Below are 24,879 nucleotides of genomic sequence, written 5' to 3'. Positions count from 1 at the left end.
AGGTCAACTATGACAGACAAATTGAGAAAAAAAAATCCTGAAAATCACATTGTAGGATTTTTAATGAATTTATTTGCAAATTATGGTGGAAAATAAGTATTTGGTCACCTACAAACAAGCAAGATTTCTGGCTCTCACAGACCTGTAACTTCTTCTTTAAGAGGCTCCTCTGTCCTCCACTCGTTACCTGTATTAATGGCACCTGTTTGAACTTGTTATCAGTATAAAAGACACCTGTCCACAACCTCAAACAGTCACACTCCAAACTCCACTATGGCCAAGACCAAAGAGCTGTCAAAGGACACCAGAAACAAAATTGTAGACCTGCACCAGGCTGGGAAGACTGAATCTGCAATAGGTAAGCAGCTTGGTTTGAAGAAATCAACTGTGGGAGCAATTATTAGGAAATGGAAGACATACAAGACCACTGATAATCTCCCTCGATCTGGGGCTCCACGCAAGATCTCACCCCGTGGGGTCAAAATGATCACAAGAACGGTGAGCAAAAATCCCAGAACCACACGGGGGGACCTAGTGAATGACCAAAAGAGAGCTGGGACCAAAGTAACAAAGCCTACCATCAGTAACACACTACGCCGCCAGGGACTCAAATCCTGCAGTGCCAGATGTGTCCCCCTGCTTAAGCCAGTACATGTCCAGGCCCGTCTGAAGTTTGCTAGAGTGCATTTGGATGATCCAGAAGAGGATTGGGAGAATGTCATATGGTCAGATGAAACCAAAATAGAACTTTTTGGTAAAAACTAAACTCGTCGTGTTTGGAGGACAAAGAATGCTGAGTTGCATCCAAAGAACACCATACCTACTGTGAAGAATGGGGGTGGAAACATCATGCTTTGGGGCTGTTTTTCTGCAAAGGGACCAGGACGAGTAAAGGAAAGAATGAATGAGGCCATGTATCGTGAGATTTTGAGTGAAAACCTCCTTCCATCAGCAAGGGCATTGAAGATGAAACGTGGCTGGGTCTTTCAGCATGACAATGATCCCAAACACACCGCCCGGGCAACGAAGGAGTGGCTTCGTAAGAAGCATTTCAAGGTCCTGGAGTGGCCTAGCCAGTCTCCAGATCTCAACCCCATAGAAAATCTTTGGAAGGAGTTGAAAGTCCGTGTTGCCCAGCGACAGCCCCAAAACATCACTGCTCTAGAGGAGATCTGCATGGAGGAATGGGCCAAAATACCAGCAACAGTGTGTGAAAACCTTGTGAAGACTTACAGAAAACGTTTGACCTGTGTCATTGCCAACAAAGGGTATATAACAAAGTATTGAGAAACTTTTGCTATTGACCAAATACTTATTTTCCACCATAATTAGCAAATAAATTCATTAAAAATCCTACAATGTGATTTTCTGGAAAAAAAAATCTCATTTTGTCTGTCATAGTTGACGTGCACCTATGATGAAAAGTACAGGCCTCTCTCATCTTTTTAAGTGGGAGAACTTGCACAATTGGTGGCTGACTAAATACTTTTTTTCCCCACTGTAAGTATTTGATCACCTACCAACCAGTAAGAATTCGGGCTCTCACAGACCTGTTAGTTTTTCTTTAAGCCCTCCTGTTCTCCACTCATTACCTGTATTAACTGCACCTGTTTGAACTCGTTACCTGTATAAAAGACACCTGTCCACACAGTCAATCAAACAGACTCCAACCTCTCCACAATGGCCAAGACCAGAGAGCTGTGTAAGGACATCAGGGATAAAATTGTAGACCTGCACAAGGCTGGGATGGGCTACAGGACAATAGGCAAGCAGCTTGGTGAGAAGGCAACAACTGTTGGCGCAATTATTAGAAAATGGAAGAAGTTCAAGATGACAGTCAATCACCCTCGGTCTGGGGCTCCATGCAAGAGCTCACCTCGTGGGGCATCAATGATCATGAGGAAGGTGAGGGATCAGCCCAGAACTACACAGCAGGACCTGGTCAATGACCTGAAGAGAGCTGGGACCACAGTCTCAAAGAAAACCATTAACACACTACGCCGTCATGGATTAAAATCCTGTAGCGCACGCAAGGTCCCCCTGCTCAAGCCAGCGCATGTCCAGGCCCGTCAGAAGTTTGCCAATGACCATCTGGATGATCCAGAGGAGGAATGGGAGAAGGTCAAGTGGTCTGATGAGACAAAAATAGAGTTATTTGGTCTAAACTCCATTAGCCGTGTTTGGAGGAAGAAGAAGGATGAGTACAATCCCAAGAACACCATCCCAACTGTGAAGCATGGAGGTGGAAACATCATTCTTTGGGGATGCTTTTCTGCAAAGGGGACAGGACGACTGCACCGTATTGAGGGGAGGATGGATGGGGCCATGTATCGCGAGATCTTGGCCAACAACCTCCTTCCCTCAGTAAGAGCATTGAAGATGGGTCGTGGCTAGGTCTTCCAGCATGACAATGACCCTAAACACACAGCCAGGGCAACTAAGGAGTGGCTCCGTAAGAAGCATCTCAAGGTCCTGGAGTGGCCTAGCCAGTCTCCAGACCTGAACCCAATAGAAAATCTTTGGAGGGAGTTGAAAGTCCGTATTGCCCAGCGACAGCCCCAAAACCTGAAGGATCTGGAGAAGGTCAGTATGGAGGAGTAGGTCAAAATCCCTGCTGCAGTGTGTGCAAACCTGGTCAAGACCTACAGGAAACGTATGATCTCTGTAATTGCAAACAAAGGTTTCTGTACCAAATATTAAGTTCTGCTTTTCTGATGTATCAAATACTTCATGCATGTCATGCAATAAGTGTGTGGACAGTGCGTCTTTTTATACAGGTAACGAGTTCAAACAGGTGTAGTTAATACAGGTAATAAGTGGAGAACAGGAGGGCTTCTTAAAGAAAAACGAACAGGTCTGTGAGAGCCCCCAATTCTTACTGGTTGTTAGGTGATCAAATACTTATGTCATGCAATAAAATGCAAATTAATTACTTAAAAATCATACAATGTGATTTCCTGGATTTTTGTTTTAGATTCCGTCTCTCACAGTTGAAGTGTACCTATGATAAAAAAAATTACAGACCTCTACATGCTTTGTAAGTAGGAAAACCTGCAAAATCGGCAGTGAATCAAATACTCCCCACTGTCCCTAGTTAGGGAACCTGAAAGACCATGAGGGAGTTGCCTTACCACTGCACCAAGTGTGGAAAGAGACATTTCACATAAACACATACATTAATTCATGAGTTAACACATGCTGTATTTGTTTATGCCACATGAAATGTAATTGTACAAAGTAAACTCAAAAATATATTTGTTTTTTAACATGAATTAAACATGGAGTGAGTACATCTGTTTCAATATAGAGTAGGTCAGTTGTAATGCTTTTAGGGCTATGTGTTGTCTCTCTGTGTGTTAATCAAGTGCTATTTGCATGTGATTAATTTCCTCTTTTTATGTTTGCATTGTATATGTATCTTACAGAGTGTTGAATGAGAAAAAATAAAATAAATTACAGACTGAGAGAAATGTAAAATTCTTATTCTAACAGTATTTATTCATAATGTACTAATGCATATTGAGAGGGGTTTACTGCAAGGCAGGATCTAACTTTGATAAAGAACCAGAAATAACTGGATTTCCTGGTTCATTACGAAATCTCAACTTAGAGGGTTTTTGGTTGTTAATTTATTCAGACCATTTCAAGCTTCTCTTTCTAAAAAAAAGAAAAGGTAGCCGGCTAACTCATTGATCCTGTTTTGTCGTCGACCCCCTCAGGTCTAATCATAGAGGAAAACAGGTCCTGGCGAGACAAGAAATATCCGCCCCCCCCCATTTCGGTAGCACATGCTCCTTAATCTTTTCCTGTGCCACCTGGAATTTTTAATATGGGAACACCAGAAAATAAAATATCACCCAGATAATACTTTTTGTAATGATAATGCTTCACTGTACTGTTGTGTCCTGAGCACAGATTCGTTAGGGTCATGCTTGTGCCATCACTACAGTGAAAACTGCTCATTTTCTAGATCAAAACGGGGATTTCTTCCTGTCACATATTGAGGGGCCGCATTTTCCATTCGTAAAAGCGTGTCGCTTGCTGTTCTAAAGCTCCTTTTCTTTTACAAGTTGTTCAGTCGTGTTTGTTACCTCATTAGGTAGCTAACAACCTGTTCACTTCATCAGTACATTCAAACATCGGGAAAAGGATAGCTTCTTCAGGAAGTCAATGACCATAGCAATGAATGAATGACATAGCAAACGTTCTTAAAGAGACAGTGTACAATTTTTTCCATTCATCTCAATAGGAAAATAGTGCTTTTACATCATGTAAAAAAAAACTTAATATTCCACAAATTAGTTTCAATGACAAGTATTTGTATCAACATTTTTGGTCTTTATAATAAACTCGTTTCTAGGGCACAACATGTGCTTCAGAAGTAGCTGGAAATCATATAGGCTGTATCTCAATCAATACAATAAAAATTCTTATTTTCTGTAAAACATGCAGTTATATTGGCTTTATTAGTCCTGAAACATACACTACGAATTAGCTTTGAGGAGTTAAAGAGGTAACTTTGGTCAACTCGGGATAACCAGTCACACGAATGTGGTTCACCTTTAAGCCAGGTACATTTCTATTGTAAGGAATCCTTCAGAACACGCAGTAAAACTTTCGTATGACTTAAAAACTATTTTCTCGATAGGAGTGGGGGGAGGTGCTTGTGCATTGATAAGCACACCAAAGATCACATTGATGAAAAGTAATAGAATAAAGACGGCTCTTTTAACAGCTTCTAACTTCCCACCAGCAGCCTGCCGAGTTTGCAAAGATAACTTTTCCTTCATTTGGAATTTCGCACACAAATTAAAAATGTGTCACTGACTCCACCGTGGATTGACGTTTCAGCGTTGTCAGTTCGCTGTTCTACTAGCCACGCTATCAGTTCAGGTCACTTAATCAGGAAGCCATTTTCTCAAAATAAACTGTCTGAACATGGAGGTATCCATTCAGTGTGTCAATAACTATTGTACATTCAGTCCCTACGGGGCATTCAGTCCCTACGGAGCATTCAGTCCCTATGGGGCATTCAGTCCCTATGGGGCATTCAGTCCCTACGGGGCATTCAGTCCCTATGGGGCATTCAGTCCCTACGGGGCATTCAGTCCCTATGGGGCATTCAGTCCCTACGGGGCATTCAGTCCCTATGGGGCATTCAGTCCCTACGGGGCATTCAGTCCCTATGGGGCATTCAGTCCCTACGGGGCATTCAGTCCCTATGGGGCATTCCGTCCCTACGGGGCATTCAGTTGCTTTCATCTCTATGTGTGAAGTGCGGGTTTGTGAAGATAATCAAAAAATAGCATAATCCAGAATCTTCATAAATTGTTTTTTTTTTAAACATTCATTTTTTAAATCAAGGAACAGCGTCCAGAGGTTATCATCTCCCACTAAGTGACCGTGAGTAGTCCCGTGTAGCTCAGTTGGTAGAGCATGGCGCTCGCAACGCCAGGGTTGTGGGTTCCGTTTCCCACGGGGGGGGGCCAGTATGAAAAAAAAAGTGTGAAAATGTATGCACTCACTTAACCGTAAGTCGCTCTGGATAAGAGCATACATAGTCTAGCTGGAGCAGGCTTGAGTAAGCAGCAGGTGCACTATCAACATCCACCTCCATAATACAGATATAGCCTGAGCTAGCATACGAAGCTGGCTAGCTTTACACAGTGCATTAGGGAAAGGATTGACTTTTTCATCATTTTGTTTTTACGTTACAGTTTTATTCTACAATTGACTGAATTTATTTTTTCCCCTCATCAATCTACACACAATACATCATAATGACAAAGCAAAAGCTGATTTTTATCAATTTCAGCAAATGTATTAAAAATAAAAAAAAGAGGAAATATCATATTTACATAAGTATTCAGACCTTTTACTCAGTACTTTGTTGAAGCACCTTTGGCAGCGATTACAGCCTTGAGTCTTCTTGGGTATGACGCTACAAGCTTGGCACACTTGTATTTGGGGAGTTTCTCCCATTCTTCTCTGCAGATCCTCTCAAGCTCTGTCAGGTTGGATGGGGAGCGTTGCTGCACAGCTATTTTCAGGTCTCTCCAGAGATGTTTGATCAGGTTCAAGTCCGGGCTCTGGCTGGACCACTCAAGGACATTCAGAGACTTGTCCCGAAGCCACTCCTGCGTTGTCTTGTCTGTGTGCTTAGGGTCAATGTCCTGTTGGAAGGTGAACCTTCACCCAAGTCTGTGGTCCTGAGCGCTCTGGAGCAGGTTTTCATCAAGGATCTTCATCTTTCCCTCAATCCTGACTAGTCTCCCAGTCCCTGCCACTGAAAAACATCCCAACAGCATGATGCCGCCACTACCGTGCTTCACCGTAGGGATGGTGCCAGGTTTCCTCCAGACGTGACGCTTGAAATTCAGGCCAAAGAGTTCAATCTTGGTTTCATCAGACCATAGAATCTTGTTTCTCATGGTCTGAGAGTCCTTTAGGTGCCTTTTGGCAAGCTCCAAGCGTGCTGTCATGTGCCTTTTAGTGAGGAGTGGCTTCCGTCTGGCCACTCTACCATAACGGCCTGATTGGTGGAGTGCTGCAGAGATGGTTGTTCTTCTGGAAGGTTCTTCCATCTCCACAGAGGAACTCTGGAGCTCTGTCAGAGTGACCATCGGGTTCTTGGTCACCTCCCTGACCAATGCCCTTCTCCCCCGATTTCTCAGTTTGGCCGGGCGGCCAGCTCTAGGAAGAGTCTTGATGGTTCCAAACTTCTTCCATTTAAGAATGGTGGAGTCCACTGTGTTCTTGGGGACCTTCAATGCTGCAGAAAATGTTTGGTACCCTTCCCCAGATCTGTGCCTCGACACAATCCTGTATCGGAGCTCTACGGACAATTCCTTCAACCTCATGGCTTTGCTCTGACATGCACTGTCAACTGTTGGACCTTATATAGACAGGTGTGTGCCGTTCCAAATCATTGAATCAATTGAATTTACCACAGGTGGACTCCAATCAAGTGGTAGAAACATCTCAAGGATGATCAATGGAAACAGGATGCACCTGAGCTCAATTTCGAGTCTTATAGCAAAGGGTCTGAATACTTATGTAAATAAGTTATTTCTGTTTTTTGCAAAAATGTCTAAAAACCTGTTTTCACTTTGTCATTATGGGCTATTGTGTGTAGATTGATATGGAAAAACATTAATTTCAAACATTTTAGAATCAGTCTGTAACGTAACAAAATGTGGAAGTCAAGGGGTCTGAATACTTTCAGATTTTTATTTATTTTACCTTTATTTAACTAGGCAAGTCAGTTAAGAACAAATTCTTATTTACAATGACGGCCTACACCGGCCAAACCCGGACGAAGCTGGGCCAATTGTGCGCCGCCCTATGGGACTCCCAATCACGGCCGGTTGTGATACAGCCTGGAATCGAACCAGGTGGTCTGTAGTGACGCCTCAAGCTCTGAGACGCAGTGCCTTAGACCGCTGCGCCACTCGGGAGCAATCTATTCCCCAAGTTCATCAGTAGTTATCTTGAGCCTATTTGCAATGAGAATCACAGCGGGAAATGCAGAAGGATTTCCTTCTACTTCGCTAGGATCAGCTCATCCGAAATGTACGTTTCATATTGTCCTGTTTTTGGTATGTAGTGTGTGTTAACATGTCATATTCGCATCAAAGCACATTTTTATGTGATTGGGCGCTATTTAGGCCAATGGATCGGAGAAGTGATATAAACAGTGTCTGTCTCCTGACGTCAGTTTGGTCTCCAGCCTGTAAAATCATATAAACAGTGTCTGTCTCCTGACGTCAGTTTGGTCTCCAGCCTGTAAAATCATATAAACAGTGTCTGTCTCCTGACGTCAGTTTGGTCTCCAGCCTGTAAAATCATATAAACAGTGTCTGTCTCGTGACATGTCAGTTTGGTCTCCAGCCTGTAAAATCATATAAACAGTGTCTGTCTCCTGACGTCAGTTTGGTCTCCAGCCTGTAAAAATCATATAAACAGTGTCTGTCTCCTGACGTCAGTTTGGTCTCCAGCCTGTAACCTACACAAAAGGCCACATAGCAGGCAGGCCAAACACATTTTCATGATTTCTGGTAGATCGTTAAAAAAAAAAAAAATATCAACCAAAGCACGTTTTTGGACTCATTCAGCAGTTTGACCTACTTATGTAGAATACTGTTGGAAATTAATGTTGAAAGTTCCATTCATATTACTAAAACATAAGTAAATAAAATGATGCCGTTGTTGCTTCCTGTTGACAAGAGCTGTGTTCGAAAACTCATACTACCCGCAGTAACCGTACCATTTGTGACGTAAATGTAGTATATAGTATGCTTATTGGTCATAGTATGGCTATAGTTAGTATGCTAAAAGTTCCCGGATGTCGTACTACATTCGCCAAAATACGAACTATTCTTCAGGAAATGAGCACGGCTTCACATCGTTTTCAGACCTGAAGAAAAAAGTGCGGACAATATGCAGCCGAAGTCCAACGATAAAGCGGATACAAATTCGTTGCTTTAACTAATTATGACAAATGTTAAGAAAAGGCTGAGCAATGTAAGAAAGTAAGCACTTTTCAAATAAGTTACCTTACACGTTATGTTGGCTGACAATTTGTTAGCTAGGCTATCCTTACGAACCACATAACAATATCATTACAGCACAGAAAACTCCACCAGCCACCTCAAGGCACCACCCTCAGGTACTTCATAATCTGGTTGTTTTTCTCTCTCTCTCTCAGTTGTATCAATTACTATTATTGCTGTAGTACTTCTACATACAGTGGGGGAAAAAAGTATTTAGTCAGCCACCAATTGTGCAAGTTCTCCCACTTAAAAAGATGAGAGAGGCCTGTAATTTTCATCATAGGTACACGTCAACTATGACAGACAAATTGAGAAAAAAAATTCTCCATAAAATCACATTGTAGGATATTTTATGAATTTATTTGCAAATTATGGTAGAAAATAAGTATTTTTTACATATGCAAACCATGTTAATCAATGTGATTCTTATTTTATTTTATTTGTTATTTCTTTCAAATAACAGAAGACACCACCTGCTGTGCGGGGAGCATGATCCGCCTGCAAGCTCCCCTCAGGAGTGTAGATCCGAGGTGCCATGGGTGTGCTGTGACTTCTGCCAGCACTGGTTCCACTGCAGGTGTGTGCTGTGGGATCCAGAGGTAGCAGTGGAGCTGGATTTATATTGTGATTTTTTTGTGACAATGAAGGGATGGAGGTCGAGATTTTAATTGTTTGTTTTGTTTGTTTTCATATGAAATTATTAATTTGTAAAAAATATAATATATTTATTCAACCCATCTTGTGTATTTCTTCCTTTACTTTCCAAGTGCAACAAACTCCAACAGTGTTTTCATTGTTTATGTCACATTACTGAAATTAAAGTTTTATTTGATGTAAATAATTCATACTAATTTATATTTTAGTATTAAACTGTTATCTTCTTTCTCTAAACGTAATATTAATCTGTAAAACAAATGATGAGATGAGACATTATTTGGTTACAACACTGAAGAAGATGTTGTTGAAGAACCATTTTTTGAAGAGTCCACAGGAGGGCGCACTGGGTTACGCAATGAAAAGTTGACGGGCAAGTATATATATATATATTTATTTATTTTTTTACCGGAAGGCTAGCCAACTAGTCAACTATCTAGTAAACACTTCGGGTACGCGGTTGGTGTCTGGCAGTGACGAAAAGAGCAACGAATCATTTATCTGTTTACACAATGGAGTTGTTGGCCGTACTATTGGCTGCAGAGTGGGTGGAGGAGCTGTGGCCAGACAGGGTAGTTGTCACGGAATCAGCCGAGGCTGCTCCTCCTCCTTGCTCGGGCAGGCTTCGGCGTTCGTCGTCCCCCGGAGTACTAGCTGCCGCCGATCTATGTTTCTGTGTTTGACTTGTTTTGTCTTGATTGTGTACACCTGTTTCTTATTATGTTGTATTGTATTCCCTATTTAAACCCTCTGTCGTTCATTGTGTGTTGTGTGTGATTGTTTTTCGTCATTTTCGGCAGTTGCTAGTGTGCGGGTATTCCCCTCCCTGTTTGGAGGTTGTTTTGTATTCTGGTTACTTTGTTAGTAAAGTATCGTTTCCAGTAGCTCGGTGTCCTGCGTTTGACTTCGCCTACCGCATTCACGTCTCACTTTGACAGTAGTCATCTGCTCTGACACCTGTGCAGCACTGATTAGCTTTAAACTCATGTGTTTCTCAGAGCAGACAGGATGTATTGTATGATGTTTTGCTGTGCTTGTATAGGGTGAGACAGATGGGGATGCGTGTTATGTTCTTCTGGGTAACAGCTCATGTGGGGAGTAGAGGGGAATGAGGGACGTGGATATTATCGCCAAGCAGGCTCTTAAACATCCTAATGTTGAGATGGAATTGTCAATCAGTAAAGCAGAAGCCAAGGGGTGAATAAGAACAGTGGTTAAAAAATAAGTGGCAAGAGTTGTGGAACAAGGAGAGAAAGGGAAGACACCTGTATAAGATCCAGGAAAAGGTGGGGGCAGGGAGGTCCTCAGGCCGAGTGAGAAGGGAGGAAAGTGTAGTCACAAGGCGGAGACTGGGACACACAAGGCTCAATAGTACATTGAATCTGGTGGGGAAACATCCGACTGGGAGGTGTGATTATTGTCAATAGGAGATGGGAGACAGTGGAACATGTTCAACAGCTTCTACCCCCAAGCCATAAGACTCCTGAACAGCTAATCATGGCTACCCGGACTATTTGCACTGCCCCCCCCCCACCCCATCCTTTTTACGCTGCTGCTACTCTGTTAATTATTTATGCATAGTCACTTTAACTCTACCCACATGTACATATTACTTCAACTTCCTCAACTAGCCGGTGCCCCAGCACATTGACTCTGCACCGGTACCCCCCTGTATATATAGCCTCCCTACTGTTATTTTATTTTACTTCTGCTCTTTTTTTTCTCAACACTTTTTTTGTTGTTGTTTTATTTTTACTTTTTTGTTAAAAATAAATGCACTGTTGGTTAAGGGCTGTAAGTAAGCATTTCACTGTGATGTCTGCACCTGTTGTATTCGGCGCATGTGACCAATACAATTTGATTTGATTTGATTTATTTCAGTGCCAGAAATATATGTGAGAGAAAAGGAGTGATTGTTATTAGATTTGAGGAGTAATGGGGTTGAAGAGCCAGGATTAAGTGAACTGCTGGGGAAATCTTCAGAGGATGTAGTATTTCATTATGTATTTCGTTTCCTTAGGGAGACGAGATTATTGGGTAGGATTTTTGACTTTCACTGTCTCTGGTCCACACTCCAGTCCAGTTGGTGGCGGTAATGCACCTTAAAGTTGGTTGCCAACCGCCATATAAAATCCACAGAAGAAGAAGCAGTTGGTGTCTATTTTTTTAACAAAATTAAACGGATATATCTTGAAGTTGAACAAAATAGGAAGGTGGCCAATAACAGGGGACCATATGCCGATAATACCGAACGTATTGTTTTTGCAAAACCGCTTATCAAAAAGCTGAAAGTAGTAGTATTTCCACTGAAATGTCAAACATGCTAATTGCTAACCCGTTAGTTAACATTTTTACGAAACCAATAATCACAAAACATTGATGGCTTGATCACAAGATAACACTGTTGAAGGTAATATATTTCTTAAGCTGTTGAAAATGCTGATAATACGGGGTTCCACGCTAGTTGGCTACTAAGACATCAAACTTGCCAGTATATTAACTATATGCTAACTATCTAACTACCCAAAGGTTATTGACTTGATTATTCCCGTCATTCTTAGTTTAGCTTAGTGGTATAGTCGTCGTGCGTTCTTAATGGCCATTCGGTCGCTTTCATAAATTCGCTCTGGCTGTCTACTCCGATTTCAGAGCACCCTCGTCTCGTCTGAGTGTACCAGACCAGAGCGCAGAATAACTGATGAATCTACGAACGCTCAACACCAGTTGAATATGGCCGGTGTCAGTAAACGTGGTTAAAAACGCGTAATTAAATTGTTGCCAGCAGTTACACAGTTACAGTCACCAACGCTCTGGATAACATGAAAACTGCCTAACCAGCTCTGCTAGGGCGAGTAAAATGGTCAGAGTGAGATGTTCTCTAATTTGTGTCTGGAAGTAACTAGCCAAGTTAGCCAGTTAGCTTGGGTGCTTGACTGCCGTTGTGAGGTCAGAACGGATCAACGCTACTCCTCGACCAGAGCGTCCAGTGTCCGCTCTGAATTTACAAACGGACAATCTGACAACGCTATGAATTTACAAACGGACAATCTGACAACGCTCTGAATTTACAAACGGACAATCTGACAACGCTCTGAATTTACAAACGGACAATCTGACAACGCTCTGAATTTACAAACGGACAAACCAAACGTTTATAAAGGTAGAACTAGGTAATATCAGGTACACTGGACCAAACGTTTATAGAGGTAGACGTAGGGAACATAATATAATAATATGACATACTGTATGTTGCAGATTCATTCATACATGTACACTGGACCAAACGTTTATGCCTCGCCATCACTCAGCTTTGAATTTAATTGAATTATTTGGGTAAAAACCTATACAACAATATGTCATGTATTCCCAGAGGATGGCACATAAAAGTATTAATTAAAGTGTGTAAAGGAAACAGCTTGTGATTTTAAGAAGTGGTCCTCTTTAGCTCAATTGGTAGAGCATGGCGCTTGTAACGCCAGGGTAGTGGGTTTGATCCCCGGGACCACCCATACGTAAAAATGTATGCACACATGACTGTAAGTCGCTTTGGATAAAAGCGTCTGCTAAATGGCATATTATTATTATTATTATTATTATTATTATAAGAAAATGGAGTACCAGTTCATCACAGACAGTAGTTGATAGCACGCAACCAGAGCGTCTAACGACATCGTTTTAGATACCTTCTGGCCTGTTTGGAAAGCATATTTGCTCATTTTAAATGGGTCGAATCTATTTATTACTTTGTTTGGTTGAATAGTGAATATTTTTCCTCAGCTGCATTACCCACTCCAGTCAGCAGACGGCGATGTTTGTATTTTAGGTCGGGGATGCTGTGTGACGTGTAAACCAGTGGACGGACGGTACGCTTCTTTGTTCAAAACAATCCTGAAAAGGATGATCTTTGGCAGCTTGCTAAACATAGTCGATTTCGAGACACATTCTGTGTATATTAGACATTGGTTTTTAAAACACACGTATGTCTACGTGTTAACCCGTTTTAATTTCACATATTTAGTTAGCTAGCTAACATCCTCAAGCATGAGCGCACTAAGCTACTCCCCCCCTTCTAAAGAAGAGGAGGTCTGCTGCACGGTGAAAGAAGCTCTGGGGCTGAACATTGTCGTAAAAGAAGAAGAGGAGGATATTAGAGTGAAAAGACACGGGGGTGAGGAAGAGGATGCAGTTTTTGGAGTGAAAGAAGAAGAAGAGGAGGAGAAGGAGGCTGTCACAGCCAAAGAAGAGAAGGAAGAAGCTTTCAGAATGATGAAGGAGGAAGAGGAGGCTATCACATTGAAAGAAGAAGAGGATGTTATAGTGAAAGTAGAGGCAGAACCTTTTAGAGTGAAAGAGGAAGAGGACGGTATCTCAATAAAAGAGGAAGATGTCTTGGGAGTGAAGGAGGAGGAGGAGACAGAGACTGAAGATCTGATTGACACCAGTAAGTACGATATTAAAAACGGGCACAAACTCTGTTTGCAGTTGTTGAACCAAAATGTGGTTTTAAAGGGGCAGACATTCTACTGAGGTTCTACACATACCATGATATCAAACTTAACCTTTTATATTTTTCAGTGATGAAGACATGGATGTCTCATCAAATCAAATCAAAATGCATTGGTCACATACAAATATTTAGCAGATGTTATTGCGGGTGTAGCGAAATGCTTGAGCTCCAACAGTGCAGTAGTATCTAACAATTAAAAAAAAAACGTTCTGGGCTAATAATGTAAGAAGTAACACATAAAAAAACTAAAAAAAATACTGCAATGTTGCTTAGGAACTAAAAGCAGAGCTTCTATGTTTGTCAGCGCCATCTTCCTGTGGGGTGGGGTCTGCAAAATGGGTCAACTTCGAGCGTCTCTATCACTGAATATTTTGGCATTCGGGTCCAAAAAGTTACTTTCTGACCGCTTCTACCATGGGCAAACGTTTGGAAGGTTTCGTTCAAATCTAAAGGGGTGCAGTCAGAAAGAGGTTGAATTCATATGGAACGACCCAATTGTTTAACCTAGTAGCCTACAAAAATAACAAAAATGTATACTTAAAATGTTTCCTGTACTGACTTGGGTATTCACTAGGGTTGGGCGGTATCCAGATTTTCATATCTTCATACCGTTCTTCTCTCAACCTGGGATTTATGGTATTACTGGCTTAGTACTCAAGGGGGCGCCAGAAAACGCAAAGAATACCATTGAGTGTCTGTTACCAGAATGCTAACAAAATTAGCACAAGTAATAGCGAATTTCAATGGAGGTTGCTAGCTAAATTAGCTAACGAACGAAAATAAACAAATTGCAAAGACAGGCAAATCCACCTCATAAAGTTATACATAGGTAGGTAGGAGCTACCGAATGGCGTTTTTGGTGAGTTTGGACATTTACAAGTGAAGATGAACGAGAGGCATTGTGCAAATTAACAAAGTTTTGAGGCATGCTTCTCTGAAGGAAGAACAGTACTGGCTCTGAAGCAGCATGTGTACATTTACATTTACATTTACGTCATTTAGCAGACGCTCTTATCCAGAGCGACTTACAAATTGGTGCATTCACCTTATAGCCAGTGGGATAACCACTTTACAATATGTTTTTTTTTTTGGGTGGGGTAAGGGGGGGGGGTGGTAGAAGGATTACTTTATCCTATCCCAGGTATTCCTTAAAGTGGTGGGGTTTCAAGTGTCTCCGGAAGGTGGTGAGTGACTCCGCCGTCCTGGCGTCGTGAGGGAGCTTGTTCCACCATTGGGGTGCCAGAGCAGCGAACAGTTTTGACTGGGCTGAGCGGGAACTGTGCTTCCGCAGAGGTAGGGGGGCCAGCAGGCCAGAGGTGGATGAACGCAATGCCCTCGTTTGGGTGTAGGGACTGATCAGAGCCTGAAGGTACGGAGGTGCCGTTCCCCTCACAGCTCCGTAGGCAAGCACCATGGTCTTGTAGCAGATGCGAGCTTCAACTGGAAGCCAGTGGAGTGTGCGGAGGAGCGGGGTGACGTGAGAGAACTTGGGAAGGTTGAACACCAGAAGGGCTGCAGCGTTCTGGATGAGTTGTAGGGGTTTAATGGCACAGGCAGGGAGCCCAGTCAACAGCGAGTTGCAGTAATCCAGACGGGAGATTCCTGTGTAAGGCAGGGTCGTACTCTCCGAATGTTGTAGAGCATGAACCTACAGGATCGGGTCACCGCCTTGATGTTAGCGGAGAACGACAGGGTGTTGTCCAGGGTCACGCCAAGGCTTTTTGCACTCTGGGAGGAGGACACAACGGAGTTGTCAACCGTGATGGCGAGATCATGGAACGGGCAGTCCTTCCCCGGGAGGAAGAGCAGCTCCGTCTTGCCGAGGTTCAGCTTGAGGTGGTGATCCGTCATCCACACTGATATGTCTGCCAGACATGCAGAGATGCGATTCGCCACCTGGTTATCAGAAGGGGGAAAGGAGAAGATTATTTAATTTTTTATTTATTTTAATATGCCATTTAGCAGACGCTTTTATCCAAAGCGACTTACAGTCATGCGTGCATACATTTTTTTTTGTGTATGGGTGGTCCCGGGGATCGAACCCACTACCTTGGCGTTACAAGCGCCGTGCTCAACCAGCTGAGCTACAGAGGACCACGTGTGTGTCGGATTAGTTGTGTGTCGTCTGCGTAGCAATGATAGGAGAGGCCATGTGAGGATATGACAGAGCCAAGTGACTTGGTGTATAGCGAGAATAGGAGAGGGCCTAGAACTGAGCCCTGGGGGACACCAGTGGTGAGAGCGCGTGGTGCGGAGACAGATTCTCGCCACGCCACTTGGTAGGAGCAACCTGTCAGGTAGGATGCAATCCAAGAGTGAGCCGCGCCGGAGATGCCCAACTCGGAGAGGGTGGAGAGGAGGATCTGATGGTTCACAGTATCAAAGGCAGCAGATAGGTCAAGAAGGACAAGAGCAGAGGAGAGAGAGAGTTAGCTTTAGCAGTGCGGAGAGCCTCCGTGACACAGAGAAGAGCAGTCTCAGTTGAATGACCAGTCTTGAAACCTGACTGGTTTGGATCAAGAAGGTCATTCTGAGAGAGATAGCAAGAGAGTTGGCTAAAGACGGCACGCTCAAGAGTTTTGGAGAGAAAAGAAAGAAGGGATACTGGTCTGTAGTTGTTGACATCGGAGGGATCGAGTGTAGGTTTTTTTGAGAAGGGGTGCAACTCTCGCTCTCGAAGACGGAAGGGACATAGCCAGCGGTCAAGGATGAGTTGATGAGCGAGGTGAGGTAAGGGAGAAGGTCTCCGGAAATGGTCTGGAGAAGAGAGGAGGGGATAGGGTCAAGCGGGCAGGTTGTTGGGCGGCCGGCCGTCACAAGTCGCAAGATTTCATCTGGAGAGAGAGGGGAGAAAGAAGTCAAAGCATAGGGTAGGGCAGTGTGAGCAGGACCAGCGGTGTCATTTGACTTAACAAACGAGGATCGGATGTCATCAACATTCTTTTCAAAATGGTTGACGAAGTCATCCTCAGAGAGGGAGGAGGGGGGTGGGGAGGAGGATTCAGCAGGGAGGAGAAGATGACAAAGAGCTTCTTAGGGTTAGAGGGCACTAGGGCAACAGGCCTGCCTGCTCTGCTCTGAGAAGACGGGGGAGGAGCAGAGAGGAGAAAAAGAAAGCAGCTGGACAGAGAACTCATCCAAAGGGCTTTTGACTTCTCAAACACGGCAGAAAGCTTACACAATATGACTCCCCGTCACCTTAATAATACAGTAACGTACTTAGATAACTAGCAAGTCAAACTTAGGGGTTGCGTTAACGCAGAATTCTTCATTTTTCACACAGGAAAAAAAGAGAACGCATAAGAAATCTCTTGCCGCGTTTTGTAAACAAAATGTAATTTCAAAATGTAATTCTGTAAACACAGATCTAAAATGCTTCTTATTGTAATTTCAGCATCAGACTAATGTTGTGCTTCAGCTGCAGTTCTCCACTCAGATGAGAATTCAGGAACGGCCGTTCTATCAGCAGACACCTTTCTATCAGCAGACACCTTTCTGGCGCTCTGACTGATTTCTAGCTACTTTTCTCCAGTACTTTCCTTGGTGTAGCTAGCCTACTTTTCTCAGTAAAATGCAAGATTATCTTTAAGCAAAACATTAGGAGATGTAGCTGGCTACATTCTTTCTATGATAAACATTTAGAAATATAATGGCCATGCATCGTTTTTGCAAAAAAATGACCTTGCTTTTTCCATTGTAAGATATTTTACTTGTGTGGCTGCCAGCTAAATAGCGTTGCACTTCTGTTGTCGTCTGACGAAAATGAAGCTATTTTCTGCCGAATGTGTTGCACTAATGTATTTTCTGTGAAGGAAAACTATAGTTGCACGTCCCTGATCACTCTGTTGAAACAAAACAAAAAAACACTGTTGACTTTCAGTATAAAACGGGACTCCTGTCAACACACAGCTGGACCCAATGGACTCACCTGGACTCACCTGGACTCACCTGCTCCCACTTTCTCCTGTTGTACCATTTACAAACAAACACGTGACTGGCTCAACTGTTCTGGGGAACTACGGACAGCTTCATAATGTAAAATAATGTGTCAGGTGAAATGAAGAACGCAACCTGCTTTATCTCCTAACATATTGCACAAGTTGACTGCAGGTATTTACCTAAAAAGTAGCTACAAATATTAAAATGTATAAAAAAAACTCAAATAAATAGTTTTGACGGTATTGATGGTACTGTAGAGATTGATGCAAAGAGTGGGGGCTACTAACAAAATGGGGTTGGTACATGCATTGGTACATGAATTTTGGGACTTTTAAATTAATGATATATGGCCTAGCTATTGATTCTTGGAGAATATAACTTCTAAATGCCCAATGACCTAAGTTCAATTGTCGTACCCCATCAGAACCCGAAATATAAGTTTGTTTTACGTCATTGTTTGCAAACAATGTAGGCCTAATTGTAAACAAAGACTTATAAACTCAAAACATGGTTAAAACTATAGTGTTGATCTCATGCATCCATAGCTCTGTATATGAATTTCTCCAACCACATACCTCAGCTATATACCAAAACAGTGGCAGAGTGGCTGCTTTGTTGTTGTTTGAACTGCAGATTGCCCTTTATGTGTTGTAGCTTACCAAATAACAGTAATGTACACTTAAAATGTATCCTATACTGACTAGTCTATTTATCCATTAGGTCTAATAAATGTATCCTATACTGACTAGTCTATTTATCCATTAGGTCTAATAAATGTATCCTATATTGACTAGTCTATTTATCCATTAGGTCTAATAAATGTATCCTATACTGACTAGTCTATTTATCTATTAGGTCTAATAAATGTATCCTATACTGACTAGTCTATTTATCCATTAGGTCTAATAAATGTATCCTATACTGACTAGTCTATTTATCCATTAGGTCTAATAAATGTATCCTATACTGACTAGTCTATTTATCCATTAGGGTTAATACATGTATCCTATACTGACTAGTCCTATGGTTGCGGATGGTGCAGTTACTGTACCAGGCGGTGCCCAACAGGATGCTCTCAATGGTGCATCTGTAGAAGTTTCTGAGGCTCTTAGGGGCCATGCCGAATTTCTTCAGCCTCCTGAGGTTGAAGAGGCCCTGTTGCGCCTTCTTCACCACACTGTCTGTGTGGGTGGACCATTTCAGATTGTCAGTGATGTGTACGCTGAGGAACTTAGGTCTAATAAATGTATCCTATACTGACTAGTCTTTGTCTATCAGTCGCTGTGGATGGAGTGGAACATTTTAAATATAAAATCAAATCAAATCAAATTTTATTGGTCACATGCGCCGAATACAACAGGTGCAGACATTACAGTGAAATGCTTACTTACAGCCCTTAACCAACAGTGCATTTATTTTAAACAAAAAAAGTAAGAATAAAACAACAACAAAAAAAGTGTTGAGAAAAAAAGAGCAGAAGTAAAATAAAGTGACAGTAGGGAGGCTATATATACAGTAAAATAAAGTGACAGTAGGGAGGCTATATATACAGGGGGTACCGTTGCAGAGTCAATGTGCGGGGGCACCGGCTAGTTGAGGTAGTTGAGGTAATATGTACATGTGGGTAGAGTTAAAGTGACTATGCATAAATACTTAACAGAGTAGCAGCAGCGTAAAAAGGGATGGGGTGGGGGGGCAGTGCAAATAGTCCGGGTAGCCATGATTAGCTGTTCAGGAGTCTTATGGCTTGGGGGTAGAAGCTGTTGAGAAGTCTTTTGGACCTAGACTTGGCACTCCGGTACCGCTTGCCGTGCGGTAGCAGAGAGAACAGTCTATGACTAGGGTGGCTGGAGTCTTTGACAATTTTGAGGGCCTTCCTCTGACACCGCCTGGTATAGAGGTCCTGGATGGCAGGGGAGCTTTGCCCCAGTGATGTACTGGGCCGTACGCACTACCCTCTGTAGTGCCTTGCGGTCAGAGGCCAAGCAGTTGCCATACCAGGCGGTGATGCAACCAGTCAGGATGCTCTCGATGGTGCAGCTGTAGAATTTTTTGAGGATCTGAGGACCCATGCCAAATCTTTTTAGTCTCCTGAGGGGGAATAGGCTTTGTCGTGCCCTCTTCACGACTGTCTTGGTGTGTTTGGACCATGATAGTTCGTTGGTGATGTGGACACCAAGGAACTTGAAGCTCTCAACCTGTTCCACTACAGCCCCGTCGATGAGAATGGGGGCGTGCTCAGTCCTCTTTTTTATCCTGTAGTCCACAATCATCTCCTTTGTCTTGGTCACGTTGAGGAAGAGGTTGTTGTCCTGGCACCACACGGCCAGATCTCTGACCTCCTCCCTATAGGCTGTCTCATCGTTGTCGGTGATCAGGCCTACCACTGTTGTGTCGTCGGCAAACTTAATGATGGTGTTGGAGTCGTGCCTGGCCATGCAGTCATGGGTGAACAGAGAGTACAGGAGGGGACTGAGCACGCACCCCTGAGGGGCCCCCGTGTTGAGGATCAGTGTGGCAGATGTGTTGTTTCCTACCCTTACCACCTGGGGGCGGCCCGTCAGGAAGTCCAGGATCCAGTTGCAGAGGGAGGTGTTTAGTCCCAGGATCCTTAGCTTAGTGATGAGCTTAGAGGGCACTATGTTGTTGAATGCTGAGCTGTAGTCAATGAATAGCATTCTCAGGTAGGTGTTCCTCTTGTCCAGGTGGGAAAGGGCAGTGTGGAGTGCGATAGAGATTGCATCATCTGTGGATCTGTTGGGGCGGTATGCAAATTGGAGTGGGTCTAGGGTTTCTGGGATTATGCTGTTGATGTGAGCCATGACCAGTCTTTCAAAGCACTTCATGGCTACAGACGTCAGTGCTACGGGTCGGTAGTCATTTAGGCAGGTTATCTTAGAGTTCTTGGGCACGGGGACTATGGTGGTCTGCTTGAAACATGTTGGTATTACAGACTCAGTCAGGGACATGTTGAAAATGTCAGTGAAGACACTTGCCAGTTGGTCAGCACATGCTCGGAGTACACGTCCTGGTAATCCGTCTGGCCCTGCGGCCTTGTGAATGTTGACCTGCTTAAAAGTCTTACTCACATCGGCTACGGAGAGCGTGATAACATAGTCATCCGGAACAGCTGGTGCTCTCATGCATGCTTCAGTGTTGCTTGCCTCGAAGCGAGCATAGAAGTGGTTTAGCTCGTCTGGTAGGCTTGTGTCACTGGGCAGCTCGCGGCTGTGCTTCCCTTTGTAGTCTGTAATAGTTTTCAAGCTCTGCCACATCCGACGAGCGTCAGAGCCAGTGTAGTATGATTCAATCTTAGACCTGTATTGACTCTTTGCCTGTTTGATGGTTCGTCGGAGGTCATAGCGGGATTTCTTATAAGCGTCCGGGTTAGAGTCCCGTTCCTTGAAAGCGGCAGCTCTACCCTTTAGCTCAGTGCGGATGTTTCCTGTAATCCATGGCTTCTGGTTGGGGTATGTACGTACGGTCACTGTGGGGACGACATCATCGATGCACTTATTGATGAAGCCAGTGACTGATGTGGTGTACTCCTCAATGCTGTCTGAAGAATCCCGGAACATGTTCCAGTCTGTGCTAGCAAAACAGTCCTGTAGCTTAGCATCTGCGTCATCTGACCACTTTCTTATTAACCGAATCACTGGTGCTTCCTGCTTCAGTTTTTGCTTATAAGCAGGAATCAGGAGGATAGAGTTATGGTCAGATTTGCCAAATGGAGGGCGAGGGAGAGCTTTGTATGCGTCTCTGTGTGTGGAGTAAAGGTGGTCTAGAGTTTTTTTCCCTCTGGTTGCACATTTAACATGCTGGTAGAAATTAGGTAGAACGGATTTAAGTTTCCCTGCATTAAAGTCCCCGGCCACTAGGAGCGCTGCATCTGGATGAGCGTTTTCCTGTTGATTAATGGCCTTGTACAACTCATTCAGTGCAATCTTAATGCCAGCATTGGTTTGTGGTGGTAAATAGACAGCTATGAAAAATATAGATGAAAACTCTCTTGGTAAATAGTGTGGTCTACAGCTTATCATAAGATACTCTACCTCAGGCGAGCAAAACCTCGAGACTTCCTTAGTATTTGATTTTGTGCACCAGCTGTTGTTTACAAATATACAGAGACCGCCACCCCTTGTCTTACCAGAGTCAGACGTTCTGTCCTGCCGATGTAGCGTATAGCCTGCTAGCTGAATGTTATCATTGTTGTCGTTCAGCCACGACTCCGTGAAACATAAGATATTACAGTTTTTAATGTCCCGTTGGTAGGATAACCGTAATCTTAAATCGTCCATTTTATTCTCAAAAGATTGAACGTTGGCTAATAGGATTGATGGGAGAGGCAGTTTACTCGCTCGCCGTCGGATCCTTACAAGGCACCCGGATCTGCGTCCGCGATATCTCTGTCTCTTCCTCACGCGGATGACGGGGATCTGGGCCTTGTCGGGTGTCTGTAGGATATCCTTCGCGACCGCCTCGTTGAAGAAAAAATCTTCGTCCAATGCGAGGTGAGTAATCGCTGTCCTGATATCCAGAAGCTCTTTTTGGTTGTAAGAGACGATGGCAGAAACATTATGTACAAAATAAATTACAAATAACGCGGAAAAACACACATAATAGTACAATTGGTTAGAGGGCTGTAAAACGGCAGCCATCTTCTCCGGCGCTGTTCTCTAGACCGCTGGATGGAGTGGAACATTAAATATAGAGTCCTGGACAGAGTCTTCTCCATCAGTCGCTGTGGATGGAGTGGAACATTAAATATAGAGTCCTGGACAGAGTCTTGTCCATCAGTTGCTGTGGATGGAGTGGAACATTAAATATAGAGTCCTGGACAGAGTCTTGTCCGTCAGTCGCTGTGGATGGAGCGGAACATTCAATATAGAGTCCTGGACAGAGTCTTGTCCAACAGTCGCTGTGGATGGAGTGGAACATTAAATATAGAGTCCTGGACAGAGTCTTGTCCATCTGTCGCTGTGGATGGAGTGGAACAGAGACACAGCTCCTTGATATGTTGCCTTAGATCCTCTTCAGGTAGCCTCTTCAGGTTAAGAGTGTTGGGCTAGTAACCGAAAGGTTACTAGGTGAAAGATCTGTCAATGTGCCCTTGAGCAAGGCACTTAACCCTAATTGCTCTGGATAAGAGTATCTGCTAAATGACAAAAAAATTAACAATTTCAATATAATTGTTTTCCGTTCACACTAGTTTCATTTCTACGTACTAAAACAGGGGTAGTGGTCCTAGAACAGAGGTCACCGGGTCAAAGGTCAATCAGCTAAAAACCTGCCATTCTATGAAAGCAAGATTAGATTTGAGGTTTTAGAGTTTTATTATTTTTATTATTGCGGCCACCAAGTAGAAACTAAACAAATGAAAACTGGCCTCAGGTCAGTAGTTACTTACTGGTCTGGATTAAACCTCATAGGAAGACAGTTTTATCATGTGGAGGTTTCATTCAGGTCTCTGTAACTAAATACTCTGTCTTTGGCAGGAGAGAGACCAGACTCTCACTCTGACAGCGGGAAGAGTCCTTCAGTGGAACCAGACCCAGAGACGCCCAAACCAGCAAGACAACACCACTGCTCCCTCTGTGGAAAGAGTTTTTGGTGGTTAGGGCACCTTAGGCACCATAAGAGAACGCACACAGGGGAGAAGCCATACCACTGCTCCCAGTGTGGAAAGAGATTTACTATGTTAGGGAACCTGAAACAGCATGAGAGGACACACACTGCAGAAAGGCCTTTCAAATGTTCCAAGTGTGGAAAGAGTTTTACATGGTTAAGGTACCTGAATAAGCATGAAAAAATACACCTAGTAGGGAGGAAGACCTGCCAATGCTCCCAGTGTGGAAAGAGATTTACTACTCTAGGGTACCTGGAAACACACAAGAGAATACACTCCGGAGAGAAGCCTTACCAATGCTCCAAATGTGGAATGACTTGTAACCAGTTAGGGAACCTGAAATCACATGAGAGAATACACACTGGAGAAAAACCCTTCCAATGCTCCCAGTGTGGCAAGAGATTTACTGGTTCAAGGAACCTGAAATTGCATGAGAGAATACATATAAATAAACATACAAATACACAGGAGGGGAAGAAGGAGGAGAAGACATACCACTGCTCTCATTGTGGAAAGACATTTTCCCGGTCAGAGGACCTGAAATCACATGAGAGAATAGAGAGGCTGTGTTCTGACTTGTGTTTTTGACTGGGAATTTGTGTTTTTCTTCAAGCCACATGAAATCATATTGTACGATGAATACAACTAACATTAGGAACACCTTCCTAATATTGAGTTGCACCCCCTCCCCCCCCCCCCATTTTGCCCTCAGAACAGACTCAATTCATCGGGGCATGGACTACAAGGTGTTGAAAGCGTTCCACAGGGATGCTGGCCCAATGTCGACTCCAACGCTTTCCCACAGTTGTGTCAAGTTGGCTGGATGTCCTTTGGGTAGTGGACCATTCTTGATACACACGGGAAACTGTTTAACGTGAAAAACCCAGCAGTGTTGCAGTTCTTGACACAAACCGGTGCGCCTGGCACCTACTACCATACCCCGTTCAAAGGCACTTCAATATTTGGTCTTGCCCATTCACCCTCTGAATGGCACACATACATAATCCATGTCTCAATTGTCTCAAGGTTTAAAAACATTTCTTTAACCTGTCTCCTCCCCTTCATCTACGCTGATTGAAGTGGATTTAACAGGTGACATCAATAATGGATCATAGCTTTCACCTGGATTCACCTGGTCAGTCTATGTAATGGAAAGAGCAGGTGTTCTTAATGTTTTGTATACTCAGTGTATATATGAAAGCTTGCAAAAAAAAAGGCATTTTTTAAAATTTAATTTGAGCTCAAATCAGAATGTATTTTGTTTTAATTATTAACTTTGATCTGATACATGTATAAAGCCTCAGATATTGCTTGTTATATGATTTGGATATTTTAAAATATAAAGTATTCAATAGATTAATATAATTTGCATTTCTTGATTCTATAATTGAATTTAGTCGTTTTCTTTCATTCAGTAAATGTGTTGATGTGTAAGAGTATTTCGTGTGTAACGCGTCTGCTTGCTTAGCGAGTACCGTGCCACTTCCTCCTGATCTGGCTCACACCCAGGATCAAACCCAGGACCTCTCTGCATTGATAGCACACGTGACCGCCCTCCTGAATCGTCTTACCAGTCGGCGCCACCGGAAAGCTAGCAATTA

At 43.2% G+C, this 24,879-nt stretch overlaps 1 protein-coding gene across 1 annotated transcript; it reads left to right on the top strand.

Annotated features, from left to right (window-relative positions):
* The first annotated feature begins 13,069 nt into the window (after nt 1–13,069).
* Nucleotides 13,070–23,962, top strand: LOC123481159 (zinc finger protein 239-like). Its single transcript, XM_045205691.1, has 2 exons — nt 13,070–13,647; nt 23,148–23,962. The coding sequence occupies exons 1-2, from the start codon at nt 13,248–13,250 to the stop codon at nt 23,864–23,866; spliced, it is 1,119 nt and encodes a 372-aa protein (XP_045061626.1). The 5' UTR covers nt 13,070–13,247; the 3' UTR covers nt 23,867–23,962.
* The last annotated feature ends 917 nt before the right edge of the window (nt 23,963–24,879 follow it).

This window comes from Coregonus clupeaformis, chromosome 20, assembly GCF_020615455.1.
Source record: "Coregonus clupeaformis isolate EN_2021a chromosome 20, ASM2061545v1, whole genome shotgun sequence".
Classification (NCBI taxonomy): Eukaryota; Metazoa; Chordata; class Actinopteri; order Salmoniformes; family Salmonidae; genus Coregonus; species Coregonus clupeaformis.
This window is presented reverse-complemented; position numbering and strand designations above follow the sequence as displayed.